The following is a 22,468-nucleotide window of genomic DNA, read 5'->3' as shown; positions in this document are numbered from 1 at the left end:
GTATCGATAGGGTAAGCCCATAATATAAATGAGGCAGCAAATAGGTCCAGACACACAAAAGTTAATAAATTGTATTTCCATAGTGCCTTTAATAAAATCTCTTGGGTATGTGGGGGTGCGGAGAGGGTAGAGCGACATCAATCAAGAGATACACATAAGCACAGAAATTGTTTTAAAACGGATGTACGGAAGATTTTTTAAAAACTTAAGCTGCAATAAATATTTGGGACAATCTGCTAGGCTGGCTAGTAGAGGCAAAAACATTACAATGAAGCTGCATGATATAATGGGAGAACCAGGGTACTAGAGGGATGGGCTTCAATGGCTTCTTTTGGTGGATGGGAGAAATGCATTTGATGTGGTGTATGCAGACTTTCAGAAAGTGTTTGATAAGGTGCCACACAGGAGACTATTGGAGAAGATTAAGGGGCATGGAATTAGGGGAACAGTAGAAAATCGATGATGTTTTTATCAGTTACACCATAACAATATGGAACATGCTCGATGCACAGCTGGTGTTCATTTGACCACCAACTTTCATATGTTCCTCATACATATCCGCTCCATCACCAAGACTGTCCTTTTCCACCCCCATCTGCCCCTCCTCAGCTCGTCAGCTGCTGAAACCCTCAGCCATGCCTTGGTTACCGCTACACTCGATTATTCCAACGCTCTCCTGGCCGGCCTCCCACCTTGCTCCCTCCATAAACTTGAGCTCATCCAAAACGCTGCTGCCCATGTCTGAGCTCGCACCAAGTCCTGCTCACCCATCACCCCTGTGCTCGCTGACCTACACTGGCTCCTGGTCCAGCAACATCTCGATTTTAAAATTCTCATCCATGGCCTCGTTGTCCCTATCTTTGTAACCTCTTCCAGCCCTACAAACCTCCGAGATCTCTGCGCTCCTCCAATTCTAGCCTCTTGAGCATTCCTGATTTTCATCACTGCATCACTGGCTGCTGTGCCTTCAGCTGTCTAGGCCCCAAGCCCTGGACCTCTCTACCTCTCTACCTCTCTACCTCTCTACCTCTCTACCTCTCTACCTCTCTACCTCTCTACCTCTCTACCTCTCTACCTCTCTACCTCTCTACCTCTCTACCTCTCTACCTCTCTCTCCTCCTTTATCATTTCTGGGAGTCTACTATGCTGTTGAGTCTCTTCATACACTGATACAGTGATAGTTCTGGGAAGCCCTGTAAGATAAATTTGGCTTCTCAGAGACAGAGGCCTCTGAAAGAGAATGTTTTTAGAAATATTTTAAGCAGACAAGAATGCTATGATATCAATAGGTTAAATTTTATTTTAATAAAGGCAGGATTTTTCTGCTAGTTACAAATAAAGGCCAACATTCCATTGGAATTCCCACTCCCATGGTACAGGAGAGAGGTTGTGATCGAAGACCAAGAAACTGTAGGGCAAGTCACCAATAGTTGCCCTTATGCACCATGTAGCAGATAGTTCCAAGAGGCACAGGCAAAGACAGACTTCTCCAAGTCAAGGAAAAGTGCATGGCATAGCGATTGGAAAAGACGTTTCAAAAATTAAGCTGGAAACAGCAAACACAGGAAATCTTCCAGCTATGTTTACAATGTTGCTATCACGTAGCAACCAAAGGAACCTTCTCCCCTTGACCTCGGGAACCCCCATCGGAAAAGCATCGCCGATTGCATCACTGACATTTCCACATCCTACACCAGCCATCTTTGCGCCCGTCTGACTTTGAGTTTGCCAATTTAGAGTTGCTTGGGACTGAACTGTGGGTTATGTTCACGAGGAATTGGGCTGAGATTGCCAAAAACCATTACACTTTGGACCTTAAAGTAAAAAAAAAAAGCTCTCCAGTCTTGGATGATCTCAACCCAGGTCACAAAGGTGGAGGAACAATATGTCAATCCACTGTGCACATAGCTCCCTAGTCCTGAAAAATGAAAGTAAAAGATACTCCAAGATCATTTATTATTGCAGTTTCTGCAACATGAGACATTTTTTCTGTAATTATTTTTAAAGATAATAAGTTTTCAATCATCTTTTTACTATGGTATGGGAATACATGGATAGAAATAGCGTTTTCTTTCTTATTCAGATGTATATCTGCTTTTTGTGCCGACTGGCTTCGATAGAAGATATTTATTTCACTCACCCTGAATGAAGTAGGTGCAACAATGGCCAGGGATTTTGCAGTAGAAATAACGGTGAGACTGTCAGCATTCAGTTATTAAGGAGTAAATCGGACAGCAACTTCCGGCGTCTGCACATGCGCAGCTAAAAGCAAAAATCACAAAGCTGCTGTCTAAGTTGCCCTGTTCCTCAAGAAGCTGCTCTATACCGGTATCTCGCTGAGAGACTCGGCATTGGTAGAAAATGGTAAGGCGTGAATTTGCAGTACTTACCCACTAAACACGTATGAAAAAGATAGGGCACATCTGTTCAAGCGCAAGTGAATTTTTAACGCCGTGCTAAGTCTTAATTACTGCCGAATAACCTCTCTGGCTCTGAAAATTAACTTTACAAGTGTGGAGTCTCATTCCTTCAGATTTTAAGTATTGTTGAGATTTAAAAAAATTTAACTTTTTTTTTTTACTTTTCCTTTCTGTCTTTTACATCTCTCTCTTAAACCCATCTTTCTTTCCCTCTCTTTAATTTGCATTGTACATGATTTCACATTGAATTAACTATTTTAACTTACACTTCCTGGCTTAGACTGCATGACTCAGTAAGGATTTGTCAATCAGATTGGTTAAGGAGATGCACAGTTGCTTTCCCTGTTCACACAATGATGGCACAATTAAAACAAAAGACGGTTTAAAAAAAAAAATGAATTGCCAGTTTATTTTTTTTTTTTTAAAAAGAAAGTGCAGTATTTCTTTGGGCGGAGAGATGAGTGGTGGTGGGGGGCGGGGAGAGAAAGAGGGGAATTAGTACTTCTTCCAGCTCCTGGTCCTCTCTCCCAAGATGTCTGTCTTTATTTCTTCATTTGTGAGCCTAGACAATGAGAGCGAGCAGACTATTTGACTGTGGGGCCATCACAGCCGTGCCCAATCTTGACAAACATTTACCAATGACAAATTTTCAGCAGAAATGACAGGATAATGATCAGTCATGGGAACCGAGGCTGACTTTTTCCCGCTCCGCTGTGCAAGCATACAGAGACCAATCGTAGCAACCCCGACAGCCCTGGCACATTGGAACATCGGAACAGGAGCAGGCCATTCAGCTCCTCGAGCCGATTCTGCCATTCAATGAGATCATGGCCAATCTGCAATCTAACTCCAAATACCCGCCATTGGCCCATATCCCTTATTACCTTTGGTTAACAAAAAGCTATCAATCTCGGATTTAAAATTAACAATTGATCGAGCATCAATTGCTGTTTGCGGTAGAGAGCTCCAAACTTCTACCACTCTTTATGTGTAGAAGTGTTTCCTAATTGGACTCCTGAAAGGTTTGACTTTAAATTTTTAGACTATGCCCCCAGTCCTAACATCCCCAAACAGCGTAAATAGTTTCTCTCTATCTACCCTATCTGTTCCTCTTAATATCCTGAAAACTTCGATCAGGTCACCCCAGATCAGCTTACTCAGCATTGACCAGGAATTGATGAATGTCCCTGTTATATTGCATGTTTGGATCAATGCAGTATGAACTTTTCCACCACATCTAATCCAAACATGTAATTAAATGTTGCTGATTAAATCTGTCGTCAGTAGTGAGAACAGCTGAAAAAGAGCGGCTATGCACCTGCAGCTAATGAGGTGATCTTTTAAGATGTAAGCGTAAAAAAAACTCAGGATTTCCATTGTATTTATATTTCAAAAGATAAAAAAAGGAGTTGGTCAGTGGTCATCATCAGAATAGTCACTGAACAGCGAGAACTCTTGTGTATATATATTTAACCGCACATCCGTGGAACTCTGTTTCCTCACAATCAATACTGAGGACAGTGGGCAGTATAACTGAGGATTCCCACTGACACTGTTGTTTTCAATGTGCCCATGCTTGATGCAGTACAACTGGGGTAAAAGAGTACCAAGCATGAACACAGTGAAGGAATCAAAGAAAAGTGCTTAGATTACCAGATGTGGGGAGCTTTGTACAGTTGTCACATCTGATTTTTGTTTTACATTGGCCATCTCACAACACTCGGGTACAACACCAACTTGTATTCATATAGCACCTTTAACGTAGTAAAATGTCCCAAGGCACTTCACAGGAGTGTTATAAGACAAAACACATAAATTTGACACCGAGCCACACAACAAGAAGTTAGGGCAGGTGACCAAATGCTTGGTCAAAGAGGTAGGTTTTAAGGAGTGTCTTAAGGAGGAAAGAGAGGTGGGGAGGTGGAGAGGCGGAGAGGTTTAGGGGAGGAGTTCCAGAGCTTGGGGCCTAGGCAGCTGAAGGCTCGGCCACCAATGGTTGAGCAGTTATAATCAGGGATGCTCGAGAGGGCAGAATTTGAGGAGCGCAGACATCTCAGGGGGGTGGGGTGGGGGGGCGGGGGGTGGCGGTTGTGAGGCTGTACTACTGCCGGTACAACGGAGTGCAACATCCAAGTCTCTGGCTGTGGTTAATCACATGGTGTGCTTCTGATTTTACGCATGCTGTTGTGGGGATACCTCGCAATAGTGATTCTTAGAGCAAGAGGAGAGGCCACAGGAATAAGTCCCTGCCCCACTTACATACCACAACCAGCTGGGTCACAAGTGGAGGCTCAGACACAAAGCAGCAAGCCTTCTGAGGGCCATAAGTGGCACCCAGCCATATCGCTGTGTTGTTATGAACTGTTGCTTGTTAACTGTGACTTTGCGTTATGGACAGCATTTAAGATTTTTTTTAAAAACAGCAATTAAATGGTACAGTCTCTACTAAGTATAGCTGGGAGACTCTCCTTCTCTGTAGAAAAGCACCTGGCCCCTGTTCAGCACCTCCCCACAGTAGCATGGCTGAGATCAAGAACTTGGCAAAGGGGAATCGGACTTACATCCAAGGTATGCGCATACTGGAGCTCCTTAGTGCGGCAACACTGTGCTACCACTATTTATACAGCAAAAAAATACATTGAGCTTATTTTTTTTTTAAAGTTTGATGAATGCAGAACATGAAGCCTGCAAATGATGGCAAGAGGGTGCAGCATTTTAATATGGGGTGGTCCATCAGTGTAGATAACTTTACAGAAGAACATAAGAATTAGGAGCAAGAGTAGGCCATTCGGCCCCTTGAGCCTGCTCTGTCATTCAATGAGTTCATGGCTGATCTTCTACCTCAATTCCATTTTCCTGCACTATCCCCCTATCCCTTAATATCCAAAAATCTATCGATCTCTGTCTTGAATATACTTAAAGACTGAGCCTCCACAGCCCTCTGGAGTGGAGAATTCCAAAGATTCAGTCCTAAGTTATGTTCTTCGATAGCTTTGTCACAAAGCAAGGTTAACTTCACAGAGGTATAACCAAGGTGAACCTCAGTGTGCATGTCCCAAATGGTTTAGTGAATTAATTCAACAGGATACCTTTGAATAAAGTTGATCCTCCTGACAGCACAATGTTAGAGAAAAGCGTTCGCCTCAGATCCATGTCAGACTTTTGGATTGCAAAAACTAAGACTTCATGGATTCCTTCACACTCTTCACCGATTAGGTCGGGTCGAAAGAGCAGCTCTGGAGCCCGGAATCGCGCAGGGCCGATCTGCAAAGAGCAAAGAAATATGTCCGTTAACATTCTTGGCTTACATAGGACACCAATCAGAAAAGGATTAAGCATTTCTCTGGACATTCACGCTGGCCACAACAGTGTTATTTATGTCTCAATTTAACATAATTGAGACATGAATGAGCTCAGAAACTGACTTTGCTGGTAGAAATACATCCGTTATTTACATCTGGCAAGTTTTAAAGTGGAAATGTGGAAACTATAGCCAGCATGCCCTGGTAAGCCAGCCATAGAGTCTATGCAACTCAGTTCTGTTTGTGCTTATATCTCTTACTGGCCTGTCTAGTTTGAATTTTGTGGACATGGGAGTTTGGAATGGGATGTTCTTAGAGTCATTGCTTCAATGGTTGATAATTCCTAAATTAAAACACACAGATCTGTTAGTATCAGCAACTTGAGATATTTGCAAAATAATGGGAACATGGATTTAAACTTCATTATTTGGCCTGCAATGCTCTGTGGCGCTCAACTATGGAGCCAATGTAGATAGAGTTTGGACACTACTGTTTCCAAGGTTCCATGATGAATGTATGCAGAGACCTGAAAGAGTAAGCGGTCTAAGGCTCCAACAGTCATGCACATTTATGTAAAATGACTGGTTTAATGATGGAGGAGGGTGAGAAGGGACAATCAGCTGTTAATTGTGTTGGGCACTGAAATTGACCTTAGGAATAAAGAGAAAACAGACAGATTGGATGGTGCATTACATTAAAACAGAGAATGACGGAGGTTTTTTTTGGATTCATCATTAAGTAATTCATTTATGTCAAAATTCCTACCAAATATATGACTTTTGAAGGTTGCTCTGCTTACTCAGGATGCTACTTTAGTTATAAGTACATAAAATTCCCATTACAACAGGCTAGCTGTTTTGTAAATGAATCCAGTGTCCTAGCTTCAACCATTCTGGAATCTCAATCTATATGTCAATCAGACTGTGTAAAGAAATACTTCCTAACCTCAGTCCTAAATATGCCCTTCCAACCCTGAAACTATGCCCGCATGTTTTGCTGGCAGTGATGTATCTAAAAATATCGTTCCGGGTTCACTTTCTCTATCCCATTAATTACCATATACACCTCTATAGTCTTCCCTGTGAGATGTCTTTAGTTCAATGCAAAGAGCCCCATTTTTCATTGCTCCTTCCCCTGATGCGGAGGGTCAGCCTCATTGCTCCTCTGCACTGCCTTTGAAGCCTTGATGCTCTCACCTTATAGAGAGAGATTTTTGGACACCAAGGGAATCAAGGGATAGCAGGGGGCGAAGTGGAGTTGATGTAGATCAGCCATGATCTGCAATTATGTAGGGCCTTGGTAAGGCCACACCTAGAGTACTGAATACAGTTTTGGTTCCCTTACATAAAGAAGGATATACTCGCCTTAGAGGGAGTGCAACAAATGTTCACTGGATTGATTCCTGGGATTGTGTGGGGGGGGGGGGGGGGGGTATAGTCCTATGAGGAGTGATTGAGGAGATTATGTCGATATTCCCTAGAGTTTAAGAATGAGAGCTGATCTCATTGTAACACAAAATTCTTAAGGGTCTTGATGGATAGATCATGGGAGGTCATTTTCCAAGGCTGGGAGTCAAAAACTCGAGGTGGGGAGGGGGAGGCAGGAGAGAGGGGGGTACAGTCTCAGAATAAGGGGTCGGCCATTTAGGACTGAGAAAATTCTTCACTCAAAGGGTTGTGAATCTTTGGAATTCTCCACCCCAGAGAGCTGTGGATGCTGAGTCGTTGAGTATATTCAAGACAGAGATTGATAGATTTTTGGATATTAGGTGAATCTAGGGATATGGGGATAGTGCGGGATGGTGGAGTTGAGGCAGATCAGCCATGATCTTATTGAATGGTAGAGCAGGTTTGATGGGACATATGGCCTAATCCTTCTCCTATTTCTGAGGTTCTTACATCACAACACAAATCTATTCCTTCTGCGGCACAGTGGGTGGAGGGAGAAGGGAAGGAAATGATCAACATTTTCTGTAATGATGCCATGATATTTAAACAATATTACTCAATTCCTCCACTTCTAAAGAGTGCAGGAAAGAGCCACTTAGTAAACGAATGTCTGATGGTCACAAGATCATAAGATAACATATGGATGAGGAAGCTCATCTTTCCAGAAATAAAAAACATACAATCCCCCCCTACCCCCGCCGGCGTCACTGCATCCAACTGATTCTTAAATTATTCCCAGGTTTCTGCCTCCATTATCCTACCTGGAAATCCATTATTCTGCCTTGTGCCAGATTGAACCTGTGCCCCCTTGTCCTTCTGTTTTGATTTAACTTGAGCAAGCAGCATTAGCTACCATGCATGAATTGAGATTGGTGCCTTACTTCAATTGTGCTTCCATCAGGCAGGATGTACTGGGCTTTCTCGGTCTCGAGTGTTTCATCTTTTTGTGGATTTATTGACAGGTAACAGGCACGCTGCAAAACACAAAGACAAACTGGCAGGTCGTTTCCCAGAAACGCACATTAAAAATTAAAGTAACAATTTTAAACATTGGTTCTCAAAGAAAGAGGACAATTATAGTCAGTCATTATTTTACATGATGAATAAATTCAGAACTCTCCATAAGGAAATTGAGCAGGCAGCCAACTGGTGAAGCAAGAAGACCATTAGGCCTTACTTTCTGAATCGGCACTGTCACACTACCTATTAATCAAACATCCACACCTCTTTGCAGAGATCAGAGCCATAATTTGTTAATATTTGCTACATTAAAAATACATTTTTAATTTTAAAATAGCAAAAATAACCTTTGTAGTGATTCAGGTAAATGAAAGAAGTTTATTTGTTTAAATTACAAAATGAGAACATATTCCCTGCACTTCATGCAAATTAACAGTAAAACTGAATCAATTTATGTACATAATAAAAATATAAGATTCTACCTCTTTGATTGTTTTCACAATCTCAAATTCTGACGATGTATGAAAATCATATCCTTCCTTTCTAAGGAACAGACGTAAATAGCGAGACACATCACGTCCAGCAATGTCAATCCTCATGATAGAATGCGGCATTGCAAACCCTTCATAGATAGGAACTGCATGCGTGACTCCATCGCCTGAATCCAACACCACACCTGTAGTTCTACCTGTAGCATACCTTCAGTAAAGTAGAGAAGAGAAATCCATTGGTAAGTAAACCAAGTGTATTAAAATTTGAATAATCCAATGAGTTTCCCAACCCAGATAAAGCAGATGAAACGCATTTGTTTCCACAAGTGATTCAAAAATAAATCTCCTTTTTCTGGGTGCTTCAATAAACATAACCTCAGCAATAAGACGACCCTACTGCCCATCCCCCTCTTGGGTTACCTCTCAAGAGATATTTGGAAACAACTTGACACGCCTTCTAAACTGATTTTTCTCCTAATGGTAGCACATTTGTGAGTAAATGAAGAGTGAAAGACCCCGTGCTGATGAACAGCAGCTTGGTTCAGTTGGGAGAACTCTCAGCTGTGCAAAAAAATTGCAGCTTCGAGCCCTGCCAGGACTTGAGCACATAATCCAGGTTGACAATCCAGTCATCATCATCATCATAGGCAGTCCTTCGAAATCGAGGAAGACTTGCTTCCACTCTAAAAGTGAGTTCTCAGGTGACTGTACAGTCCAATATGGGAATTACAGTCTCTGTCACAGGTGGGACAGACAGTCGTTAGAAGAATGGGTGGGTGGGGAGTCTGGTTTGCCGCATGCTCCTTCCGCTGTCTGTGCTTATTTTCTGCATGCTCTCGGCGACGAGACCCGAGGTCCTCAGCGCCCTCCCGGATGCTCTTCCTCCACTTAGTGCGGTCTTTGGCCAGGGATTCCCAGGTGTCGGTAGGATACCAGTGCAGCACTGAGGGCATGCCATTCTCTGAGCTCCTCACTTCCTGGTTGATGATTAAAAGCTCGAATGGGTTGATACTGTTGTGTATCTGTAAAGCATGCACTCCCATGTTCCGCCACCAGGGAGCTCATCCCCTGAAGTCCCAAGGGATCCCAGCATTCCTTGGGAGCACTGTATATAAGCCGGCCCCTAAGGCCTGTTCCTCACTCTGGAGTGTCTTATTAAGGACTGAGGTCATTGTTACTTTAACCCTTGTGTGCAGCCTCATGTGTGTTAGGAACACAATAGATACAATTTATCATTCTGGAAGGATGAGATCAATTGGGCTGAAAAGCCTTCTTCATCTGCCCTTATCTTGTCAGTACTTAGTTGTTGTAATTTATGCACCTATGAGTATGCTCACAGGTTGGTAGAGCGGTTGCATTGTGAGTGACTTAGCCAGTCACGTGATGTTCACAAGACTTAATAAAACCCCAGTTAGTTGGGACTAGGTCATCCATGATGAGGCATGCGGTTGTGAGCCTAGTGGATAAACTGGTAATGTGTAGTGTGATTGTTAAATCTTTGTTAATAAACCAACTAGTTCTTAAAAGCAATATGTTGCTATGAATGCTAAGCAAAGAACCCATGAAGCAAATACATTACAGTGTGTATGGTAATATTTTAGCATTCTGTACTACCGGGTACTGGAGAAAGATTGCATTACACCAATATGAAATTGGTTCAGCTTTACCAACGAATGTCTGAACAACACAAGTTACTCTTTGGTCCATTTGAAAAGAAGCCTTTCTAGTAGTCTGAAAATGCACATCTCTTAAAATCAATCAAATGTTAAATTTAAATACAAGTTCAAACAGATTCTATATAAAAAATAAATAAATTGGGGTTTAATGTAGTAAAGAACTGGAGTGTACAGGCCAGGGATGGCCTAGGTTCAATCCACAGTCTATGTGGAGTTGGTGAACGTCAGCTGAAAGCAACAGCAACTTGTATTTACATAGCGCCTTTAAAATAGTAAAACGTCCCAAGGCGTTTCACAGGAGCATTATCAAACAAGGCTTTATACTGAGCCACATAAGGAGATAGCAGGGCAGAACACCTAAAGCTTGGTCAAACGGGTAAGTGTTAAGGAGCGTCTTAAAGGAGGAAAGAGAGGGAGAGAGGCAGAGAGGTTTAGGGATGGAATTCCAGAGGTTAGGGCCGAGGCAGCTGAAGGCACGGCCACCAATGGTTGAGCGATTATAATCAGGGATGCTCAAGAGGGCAGGATCGGAGGAGCACAGATATCTCGGTGGTTTGTGGGGCTGGAGGAGATTACAGAGATAGCGAGGCCATGGAGGGATTTAAAAACAAGGATGAGAATTTTAGAAATCGAGGTGTTGCTTCATCTGGATCCAATGTAGGTCAATGAGCACAGGGGTGCTGGGTGAACGATACTTGGTGAGTTAGGACACGGGCAGCAGAGTTTTGGATTACCTCAAGTTTACCATTGGTTAGAAAAGGACGGGGGTGGGGGGGGAAAAAAGAGATACAAAAATCAAACCAGCCAGCATCCTCTGATGTTAATCCAGCAATCCTTGCTGGTAAAGCACTCGGCTCGGACACTATCTGCAGTCAAATTGCCCGCCAAAACTTATTAAGACTCTCAAATAATAATCTGCATTTGAGCAAGTACCAGAGGGTGACCTGTACTCATGGAACATTACCCAACAGCTTTCAGGAGAAGAGTAGAGGGGAGAAAATTGGCAAGAATGAGAGAAATAAAATCTGTATGATCCAAATCAGATTAGGTTTCTTTGTTAATGTTTTTAGGAAGCATGCTTTGGACTTGGAGAAGCCCTGGCTGCAATTGCCAGCAGAACCAATTTAAACACCAATCTTTCTTAATAAGTATGGGTTTCACTTCCCATCAAACCAACACTATCCAAGAAAGAAAAATAAATAAAGGCATGTTTGTAGTCTACAAGAGGGAAGAATAATGTTTCTGTCACTGCCTACCACTCGTATCTTATTGACAGAGAAAAATACAAAAATGATGGGGGGAGGGGGGGAAGCACACACAAAACAAAAATGGCTCGACAGACACTGGAAGAAATCCTTTGACCGGGCAATACAAAAGGCAAGGAAAGAACTCAGGTTACATTTCAATGATTTGTGCATTTCTGAATCTGAAATACTAACAGACTAAGTACTGCCTGCATTGAGATGAACAAAGCAGGGACATTGAAAGTCTCGAAGAAAACCTCGGCAGCACGTTCACGGTTTTTCCTCGGGTTCAGAGGCGCCTCTGTGAGGAGTACTGGATGCTGGGAAAGAGATGAGAGAAAATACATGTCATTGCCTTTTCAATTAACAAAGTAGATTCTCACATGCTCCGTAAATGTAGTACTGTACAATTCAAACTGCCAAAATACACTCGTTTAAAATAAAAAGTTGTTTGATGATTCCACTAAAAAGTTTGCGTCGATTTTCAACGAAGTTCACGTAATCCAATTTCCTTTCTAAAAGGCAATTTCCTTAATAGGATAAAATCCCACCCAGCAAGTGACTAACATTTACTGGCAAAATAAATGCATGATATAGTTCGCAGGGCAAGAGAAATCATGCTGACAAAGTAACTATTTAAGACATTGAACAATTACAAAAGAAAACTAAGGTTGTGTGACTGAACAGGAAATATGGGCCATATGTACTGCCAAGCAGAAAATTACACTGCAGGTGGGTAGGATAGTTTTTGGTGGTTATGAACAGTGAATATTTCAGTGTAGCAGTAAATGATTAGCACTACTGAAACAACATTCCAATTTAGCCAATTATTAAAAAGGCAGATTAATTAACATTCATATTCAAACACATGGAATGTCGCTGAAACCAGTACTCTAAATCAAAGTTGAGCCAGGTTTTATTACTGTGAACAGACTAAATGCAGGATTCCCAATCATAAAGAGTTCTTTATTTGAGGTACAGCTACTGCTGTACTCTCCAACGAAAAGCAGGAAAGACTAACACTATTTTTGGGTCAGTTCCACACAAAATAAATATCTGGAAATATAGAGTGGCGTGACTAAAAATCCAGTTTTAATAAATAACCAAAAATAAGGCAATAAAGCACCGTGCAGCTCCACATCTGCACTGGGATGCAGTTTCTATCTTTTCTCCAATTGAATATCGAGAAGACCAAAGCCAGTGTTTTCGGTTCCCATGACAAACTCCGTTCTCTAGCCACCGACTCCATCCCTCGCCTCAACTTCTGTCTGAGGCTGAACCAGTCCCTTCGCAACCTAGGTGCCATATTTGACCCTGAAATGAGCTTTTGACCACATATCCGCAGCATAATTAAGACCGCCTATTTCACCTCCGTAACATCACCCGTCACCACCCTTGCCTCAGCTCATCTGCTGCTGAAGCCCTCATCCATGCCTTTGTGAGGCGGGGTCAGGTTGGTGGAGGATCTTTGTCTTACGGATGTTTAGTGTAACGTCTCGGTGAAGATGTTGACGATGGTTTGGAGTTCGGCCTCTGAATGTGCGCAGACACAAGCGTCGTCCGCATACTGTAGTTCAATGACAGAGGATGGGACGACCTTGGATGTAGCCTGGAGGTGACGAAGGTTGAACAGGTTCCCATTGGTTTGATAGTTTAGTTCCACTCCAGCGGGGAGGGGAGCTTGTTGAGAGTAAGACGTGGCCTTGGACGGCATGGACCGTTTTCCATGTCTCGGGCGCCAGCTGTCAGCAGGGGCGGACGTCGATTCCGAGGTCCAACACCGCCTCGTGTGCCAGCGCAGCCTTCGGTCGTCTGGGGAGGAGAGTGTTTGAAGCCCAGGATCTCAAGTCTGGCACCAAGCTTATGGTCTACAGGGCAGTGGTGATACCCGCCCTCCTATATGGCTCAGAGACATGGACCATATACAGCAGACACCTCAAAGCGCTGGAGAAGTACCACCAGCGCTGCCTCCGCAAGATCGTGCAAATTACCTGGGAGGATAGACGCACAACGTTAGTGTTCTCGATCAGGCCAACAACCCCAGCATTGAAGCATTGACCACATTCGACCAGCTCCGTTGGGTAGGCCACATTGTCCGCATGCCCGACGCAAGACTCCCAAAGCAAACGCTCTATTTGGAACTGCTAAACGGCAAGCAAGCCCCAGATGGGCAGAGGAAACGTTTCAAGCCTCCCTCAAAGCCTCCTTGATAAAATGCAACATTCCCACTGGCACCTGGGAATCCCTGGCCCAAGACTGCCCTAAGTGGAGGAAGACCATCCAGGAGGGCGCTGAGCATCTCGAGTCTCATCGCCGAGAGCATGCAGAAACCAAACGCAGACAGTGGAAGGATCCTGCAGAAAACCAGACTCCCCACCCACCTTTTTCTTCAAGCACTGTCTATCCCACCTGTTACAGAGACTGTAATTCCCGTATTGGACTGTACAATCACCTGAGAACTCACTTTTAGAGTGGAAGAAAGTCTTCCTCGATTTCGAGGGACTGCATATGATGATGATGATGCTTTTGTTACCTCTAGACCTGACTATTTCAATGCACTCCTGGCTGTCCTCCAACATTCTACCCTAGGTAAACTAGAGGTGATCCAAAAATCAGCTGCCTGTGTACTAACTCGCACCAAGTCCCGCTCACCCATCACCCCTGTGCTCGCTAACCTACATTGGCTTCCACTGACTTGATTTCAAAATTCTCATCCTTATTTTCAAATCCCTCCATGGCCTCGCCCCTCCCTATCTCTGTAATCTCCTCCAGGCCCCCCCAAACCCCCACCCCTTCCCCCCCAACCCCTCCCTCCCCCCCACCCTGCCCTCGCCCCTACCCTTCACCCCCACCCTGCCCTCGTCCTCCCCCCTCAACCCCCGCCCCGCCCTCCCCCCTCAACACCCGCCCCATCCCCCCAACTCCGTCCCCCCGCCCCGCACTCCCCCAACCAACAACCTGCCCTCCCCCCCCGCCAACCCCCGCCCCGAGATGTCTGCGCTCCTCTGATTCTGCCCTCGACAGCATTCTAGATTATAATTGCTCAACCATTGGTGGCCGTGCCTTCTGTTGCCTTGGCTCTAAACTCTGGAATTCCCGGCTTAAATCTCTCCGCCTCGCTATCCTCCTTCAAGACACTCCTTAAAATCTACCTCTTTGACCAAGCGTTTGGTCACATGCCCCAAGTTCTCCTTATGTGGCTCGGTGACAATTTTTTAATCTCATAATACTCGTGTGAAGCGCCTTGGGACATTTCACTACGTTAAAGGCGCTATCTAAATACAAGTTGTTGTTGTTAAATTGCTGCGTTCTGGTTCTCGGGTGAATTGCTTTGACAAGGTGCCAGGTGAAGGATACGTATACGCTCAGATAAAAAAAAAAAAAAAAAATCGGTGTAAAAATAAAAGAGGCCTACTCTTGCACATAAACTACCAGCCAGTTCAGAGCAACACTGGTGGATCCTTGGAAGCAGGTCACCTGCCTGTTCAACCAGGAGACCAAAGGTGAAAAACAGAGGGACCGTGCTCTGTACAGAATAGAGACATAGCCCATTATAATTGAATTTCATCTTGTTTCTGCATACAGGTACAGTGTTGAAAATCCGGAAGACTTTCGACTGAGGCCGCTCCAGATTCAGTGTATTTTCAGACTTCAGAACATCTTTCCGACGTCCCGAGTCCGGAAACGCCTGGGCAAAGGTAGGTAGGTAGGGGAGGGGAAGAGGGGTTGGGTGGCCGAGCGGCAGCAGGGGGTGGGGAGAGGGTCGGCCCGAGGTGGGGGAGAGGTCGGCAGCGGCCTGAGGCAGGGGGTCCGGATTCCGGAACATTTTCCGGATTCCGGAACTCCGAATTTTCGACGCTGCACCTGTATATTTTTTAAAAACTTAATAAAAAGGAACATGATAATTTTACAATCTACAATAAGTTTCATTTTGGTTAATCTTTCTGAAGAATAACAGCAGTCTGCATTTGGTGAGTAATCGCTAGCTGTATTGTTTTTAAAAAAAAGCTAATTTGAAATAGGACAGCATGGTAATACTGCTACAGCACTGAGTGATGGGTCAAAGACTTGCATCTGATTGCCCGCACAGTAAGATATACATCACCCATGTTTGTTGTCTCTTTGTGACAGCAAGCGAGAGGCTAGAAGTTCCCCACAAGGAGGAAGAAGAGCTATAATAAAAAAACATATGCATCAGAGGGCCAGTAATTCTATGCCACTTTCACAGAGCTCTTTCGAGACTCAGCAACAGATTCCACCTGGTCCTCTTGGTTGGGAAAGTGCAAGCCCTGGGAGGGAGGGTGTGGGTAATAGTAAACAAAGGCAGAGCGTGTGACTGAAAGAGAGCAAGTATGCAAGCAGCACGGGCAACAGAGTGGGACAGAAACAGCAGACAGAGGGCCTGAAATTCCTTTATTTAATAAAAAATCAAGAGTTAGTCAAGGTTTCCAATCCCAATTGCTATCCAGCCAAGTGTGCTGGAGCACGTGCAAATTTCAAGAGAGGCAAGGACTTGGCGATGATGCACTCAAAACTGAATGCCCTGCTAATACTTATTGTTTAGGCTCATCTATGAAGCGTGACCACTTGGGCTAGGTGCCAAAAGCCAACTAGTGCTCGTGGAACCACATCCCAGCAAGAAGTTAACTCCTTCAGGAGAGCAGAACGAGAAAATGGCAGAAAAAGGGAACAAAGCGTTTTGTTGTGCCATTCGCACAAGTGCAAAATCATGACCCGAGAAAGAATCATGTATTTGTTTTTAATGTGCCAAACTCATTAAGTGCTTTGGGGGAAATAAAGCAAACGCAAAGAGATATAGTCTTCGCATTTTTGTCTGATTTAATGCCATTTATTCTGCCAAACATTTATAACTTGTGCCAGAGATGCTGAAAGTTAAGGCCTCAGAAGTAGAAGTCAAAAGCATGTGCATTTCCTAGCAATGTTTGCCACCTGTACGGTATGAGAGTTTACCACCTGTACAGTATGTGTTTACCACCTGTACAGTATGTGAGTTTACCACCTAGAAACATAGAAAATAGGTGCAGGAGTAGGCCAATCGGCCCTTCGAGCCTGCACCGCCATTCAATGAGTTCATGGCTGAACATGCAACTTCAGTACCCCATTCCTGCTTTCTCGCCATACCCCTTGATCCCCCTAGTAGTAAGGACTTCATCTAACTCCTTTTTGAATATATTTAGTGAATTGGCCTCAACAACTTTCTGTGGTAGAGAATTCCACAGGTTCACCACTCTCTGGGTGAAGAAGTTTCTCCTCATCTCGGTCCTAAATGGCTTACCCCTTATCCTTAGACTGTGACCCCTGGTTCTGGACTTCCCCAACATTGGGAACATTCCTCCTGCATCTAACCTGTCTAAACCCATCAGAATTTTAAACGTTTCTATGAGGTCCCCTCTCATCTTCTGAACTCCAGTGAATACAAGCCCAGTTGATCCAATCTTTCTTGATAGGTCAGTCCCGCCATCCCGGGAATCAGTCTGGTGAACCTTCGCTGCACTCCCTCAATAGCAAGAATGTCCTTCCTCAGGTTAGGAGACCAAAACTGTACACAATACTCCAGGTGTGGCCTTACCACCTGTACAGTTTGCACTCAAAGTGGAGGAGAAGCATCTGGGAAGGTGCCGAACACCTCGAGTCTCTTTGCGCTTGGCTTCCACATGCTCCTGGCAAACAGCGGAAGGAGCACACGACAACCCAAGCACCCCGTCCTCCCATCCCTTCAACCACCGTCTACCCCACCTGTGACAGAATCTGGAGATCCCGCATTGGTCTCATCAGTCACCTGAGAACTCATATTAGTGTGGAAGCAAGTCATCCTCGACTCCAAGGGACTGCCTAAGAGAGATGTGAGTACCACTGAAACATACAAGTATGTAAAAAACACTTCTGTTTTTTTCATCATTAAATTATGTGTAAAGTAAATATGGCAAAATGATACAACTAACCGAAGAGTTGAAAGATTTCATGCTGAAAATATCCACCTCACCTCTTCAGAGAAAGTCTGGAGCTGGTCTTTGGAATACACGTACTGCCAGATCCGTTCCATATCGTTCCAGTCTTTCACAATTCCATGCTCCATTGGATACCTGATTGTTAACAGGCCCCTGTGTTCCTAATCAATCAAAACACAATGTGATTTATTGTGGTAAAATGTCACAGTTCCTCTGCTGCCAATATTTAATATAATGTGGGATAAGAGAAACTTACAGTAATTACACACATATTCCTTGCTATGGTTCTAGTTTGTCACCTTCCTAAATTATTTTTTCACGTCTGCCACTGGCCATTTTAATGAGTTTCTCCAGCTTTGCTTTCATGCTTTATGATTTCACCTGAACCCTTCATTGAAACTATATCCTTGTAATTCTCCCACATAAATCTGTTATTCTGTAAGTAATTCAATCAAGGGATTCAGTAGCTTTCATGCTTATACTGAGATCATAATGTTGACATGATTGGCCCGGAATTTGCGGACAGCTACCAAGTGATGGCAATCGCCACTGAGCTCAAAGAAAGCTGCGACAAACATCTCGCGATCTCTGTGGTGAGAACTTTAGCTTTCTCAACGTTAAATTGATTGTCGCGCTGTCAAAAGTGAAATCCAGTGGAGAGAAGCAGCAGTCTAAGCAGCCAATCACATTGAAGAATTTTCACCGACAGCAAATCAAGAAATAAAAAGCACTGATTCAATTCACTTAAAAAAATTTTGGAGAGTAAAATAAAGATTGGGACGCACACATGGGGTTAAGGTAGAAGCAGAAATATCAAAACAAACTTTTAAAGAAAATTACAAAATATATTTTATTATTTAAAAATTCTAATTATTTTCTATAATAATGGAGAAATTTGACATTCCCCACAAATATAAAATTAGTTTTTCAGGGCCAGAACAACTGTTCAGCAGTCATACCTATTCCAACATGGTGTAACTTTTTATGGGGTGTTTAACAGCGTTATTATAGTGGAAAAGCTTAATTTTTCATTAGTTCAACTAATTTCGTTGATTGCCAGCTCTGGGGAGTTCCACAGCGCAGTGAATGGCTGACCGCAACTTCAGGATTTTCGCATTTAGTCGTGCATGCGCTTAATCTTGAAGTTATGCTCAGTTGCGGAGGGGTAATGACGGCAATGCTGACAGTTCGTCATCATTACCCACCGCAAAATCCGGGCCATGATCTTTAGGCCCATTGTTATGTAGAGGCAGCTTCAGCTTATTATCAAGCTATGCTTTACCTGTATAGAATTACACAGAAACATAGCGTTTGACCCAACTAATACATGTTGGTGTTTATCCTTGACATGAGTAGTAGTCCTAATACCACATGCCTACTGTTCCCACAATCCCTTTATTTCCCTTTCCTTCATACCACCTATCGAACCAATTCTTAAATGGCAACAGTTTCTTCAATCACTAACTCCTTTGGTTGTGCATGCCACAGTCTCAAAACCTTTTATGTAAAAAATGTTGCTACTGCTCTCTGTCCCCAATCTCTTGCATTTCATTTTATATTTATGTTCCCTAATTCTACACCACTCAATCACTGGAAACAATCTATTCCCGTCTATTCTGTCCCATCCCTTCATAATTTTAAACACCATTTATCAAATCACGCCATCATTCCCTTTGTTCTAATGAACCGGACCTGGGAATGCTTGATGCTGATGCTGGATAGGAAGAGTGTTCTTTGACACAGATGCTGAGCACCTCAGAAAGCAGAACATTCACCCAAAATTGCAGTGAAAGTAACGTTTTTAAAACCAATTAAATTGAAAAGTACCTCAGCTTTTGGTCCGATGAAAATATCTCCCTCCAGGGCACCAGCCATGACGCGTACATGCTTGGGCCTTCCCACACTGAAATAAATATTTCAGAATTACTTGGATTGAAAAGCATTTTGATTTTTAGCTTCATAATGTTGGATCAATACAAATAAAACAAAGTATCAATATAATCCAAATATAGTACATTTAATTTCAAATACCATACATACTTGCATTTAAGATGGCTCATAAGACAGTTTCCATTCAAAATGTATTTTGAAAAATCCATGACTCATATTTAAAGAGATCAATATTGCTATCCACCAAAATTCTCACCAGCTGTGGGAACAGGGACTGCAATTGAAGGGAAAGCAATTGAAGGGAAAGCTGTCATTTAAATGTGCCTTTACATTTCCCGCTGGAGAAGCAGAGCAGAGCAAAAGCCAACAGTTATTGCTGATGGGGTCACACTACCAACCTGCCCCCACCACACAGTACTGCCCCCCGATTATCAAGATCCATGACGAGGCCTTGGACAATGTGGACCACTTTCCATACCTTGGGAGCCTACTGTCAACAAGACGTCGATGACGAAGTCAAACACCGCCTTCAGTGCGTCAGTGCGGCCTTCGGAAGAAAGTGTTTGAAGACAGGATCGCAAACCTGGCACCAAGCTCATGGTTTAAAGAGCAGTAGTGATACCCGCCCTCCTATATGCTTCAGAAACACGGACTATGTACAGTAGGCACCTCAAAGCACTGGAAAAGTACCACCAACGCTGCTGCCGCAATATCCTGCAAATCCATTGGCAGGATAGGCGCACCATCAGTTTTCTCATTTAGGCCAACATCCCCAGCATCGAAGCATTGACCACGCTCGATCAGCTCCGTTGGGCGGACCATATCGTCCGCATGCCCGATACTAGACTCCCAAAACAAGCGCTCGACTCAGAGCTCAGACACGGCAAGCGAGTCCCAGGTGGGCTTCAAGAACACCCTTAAAGCCTTCTTGAAAAAGTGCAACATCCCCATCGACACCTGAGAATCCCTGGCCCAATTCCGCTCAAAGTAGAGGAGAAGCATCCAGGAGGGCGCCGAACATCTCGAGTCTCTTTGCTGGGAAGCCAAGCGCAAACAGTGAAAGAAGCGCTCGACAACCCAAGCACACCATCCACCCGTCCCTTCAACCACCTCCTGCCTCACCTGTGACAGAGACTGTAGATCCTGCATTGGTCTCATCAGTCACCCGAGAACTCATATTAGTGTGGAAACAAGTCATCTTCGACTCCGAGGGACTGCCTAAGAGAAGACACTGGTATGGTGCTCCTGTGGATACAGAGTCTTTGGTAAAATTGTTTTTCTTGGAAGAAAACCTGAAGGACGTAATTTGCAAATACCTGACTTTTAACCCCATACGGTTTGAGGTAAAATTTCTAGTCTTGTACACAAATATGTACAGTACATATCACAGAGGAAACAAGGCTGAATACTCTTTAGAACACCAAGAATTAACGGTGCTCCGCTTGACCAAGGCTACTATATTTAGCAACATATAGTGGAAATGGGATTACTACTAGGCTGGTGAACCAGTGAATGTATTCTGATGTCCAGTAAATGCTTACTGTACTAAATTTCTACCAAAGGTAGCCTTCCCCCCACACACCCCCACGCCAAATTATCTTCAATATGTGAAAGCATGGGGGAATGGGTGGGAATTTAGTAATGTCTCTTTCATTTCTCTTATTGATAGACCTGAATTTTTTAAAAACTGAAGACCAGTAACTATGCCAGGTACTGGGCCTTTCCTTCTGTGGTTTCTCGGACTTAAGTTTGAGCTCCATAGTACAATGTTTATATTTTTAAATCCCAATTAGAAGGCAGATGACCGCACAATTACTTTCATAAAAAATGCTTACTTTTGAATTTACATCTTAAAATACAAAAGCACAATAACATTACATAGAATTTACAGCACGAAACAAGCCATTCATGCCGGTGTTTATGCTCCCCACGAGCCACCACCCACCTTACTGTCCCTAACGCAATCAACATATATTTCTATTCCTTTCTCCTTCATGTGTTTATCTAGCTTACCCATCAAATGCATTTACGCTGTTCGCCTCAACTCACTTTGTGGTAGCGAGTTCCACATTCTAACCACTCTGAGTAAAGAAGTTTCTCCTGAATTCGATTTATTAATGACTTGCATATTTAGGACCCCTAGTTTTTGGACACCCCCACAAGTGGAAACATCTTCTCTACATCTATCCTATCAAACTCCTTCATAATTTTAAAAGACCTCTATTAGGTCACCCCTCGGCCTTCTTTTTCTAGAATAAAAAGAGCCCCAGCCCGTTCAGTAGTTATAACTATTTTGCCAATAGTTCGCTATGTGTTGCGTTCCCATTCTCCGCCATGCAGGAAAATACTGATGGTGGCCACAGATTTAAGGTAACTGGCAAAAGAACCCAAAGGCAAGATGAGGAGGAATATGTTTATGCAGCAAGTTATGATGATCTGGAATACACTGCCTGAAAGGGTGGTAGAAGCAGATTCAAAAAAGAATTGGCTAAATAATAAGCAAATAAGAACATAAGAAATAGGAACAGGAGTAGGCTCTACGGCCCCTCGAGCCTGCTCCGCCATTCATTAAGATCATGGCTGATCTGATCATGGACTCAGCTCCACTTCTCCGCCCGCTCCAATAACCCCATATAGTTTAAGAAACAGTCTATTTCTGTCTTAAATTTATTCAATGTTTCAGCTTCCACAGCTCTCTGAGGCAGTGAATTCCATAGATTTACAACCCTCAGAAGAAATTTCTCCTCATCTCAGTTTTAAATGGGCGGCCCCTTATTCTAAGATCATGCCCCCTAGTTCTAGACTCCCCCATCAGTGGAAACAACCTGTCTGCATCCACCTTGTCAAGCCCCCTCATAATCTTATACGTTTCGATAAGATCACCTCTCATTCTTCTGAATTCCAATGAGTATAAGCCCAACCTACTTGACCTTTCCTCATAAGTCAACCCCCTCATCTCCGGAATCAACCTAGTGAACCTTCTCTGAACTGCCTCCAAAGCAAGTATATCCTTTTGTAAATATGGAAACCAAAACTGCACACAGTATTCCAGGTGTGGCCTCACCAAT

At 43.5% G+C, this 22,468-nt stretch overlaps 1 protein-coding gene across 1 annotated transcript in view; it reads right to left on the bottom strand.

Annotated features, from left to right (window-relative positions):
• The window catches only part of LOC139260205 (alpha-centractin), a 58,885-nt gene that overhangs the window by 8,647 nt on the left and 27,770 nt on the right, over positions 1–22,468 (bottom strand). Inside the window, exons 3-8 of the mRNA XM_070876485.1 lie at positions 19,338–19,413; positions 17,546–17,671; positions 11,737–11,861; positions 8,613–8,829; positions 8,052–8,144; positions 5,510–5,684 (exon numbers count right to left, since the gene is read on the bottom strand). Coding sequence (XP_070732586.1) covers positions 5,510–5,684; positions 8,052–8,144; positions 8,613–8,829; positions 11,737–11,861; positions 17,546–17,671; positions 19,338–19,413 — 812 coding nt within the window. The remainder of the gene's footprint in view (positions 1–5,509; positions 5,685–8,051; positions 8,145–8,612; positions 8,830–11,736; positions 11,862–17,545; positions 17,672–19,337; positions 19,414–22,468) is intronic.

The sequence above is a fragment of the Pristiophorus japonicus genome, chromosome 3, assembly GCF_044704955.1.
Source record: "Pristiophorus japonicus isolate sPriJap1 chromosome 3, sPriJap1.hap1, whole genome shotgun sequence".
In the NCBI taxonomy this organism is placed as follows: Eukaryota; Metazoa; Chordata; class Chondrichthyes; family Pristiophoridae; genus Pristiophorus; species Pristiophorus japonicus.
Note: the sequence above shows the minus strand (reverse complement) of the source record. Positions and strands in the feature narration are given on the sequence as shown.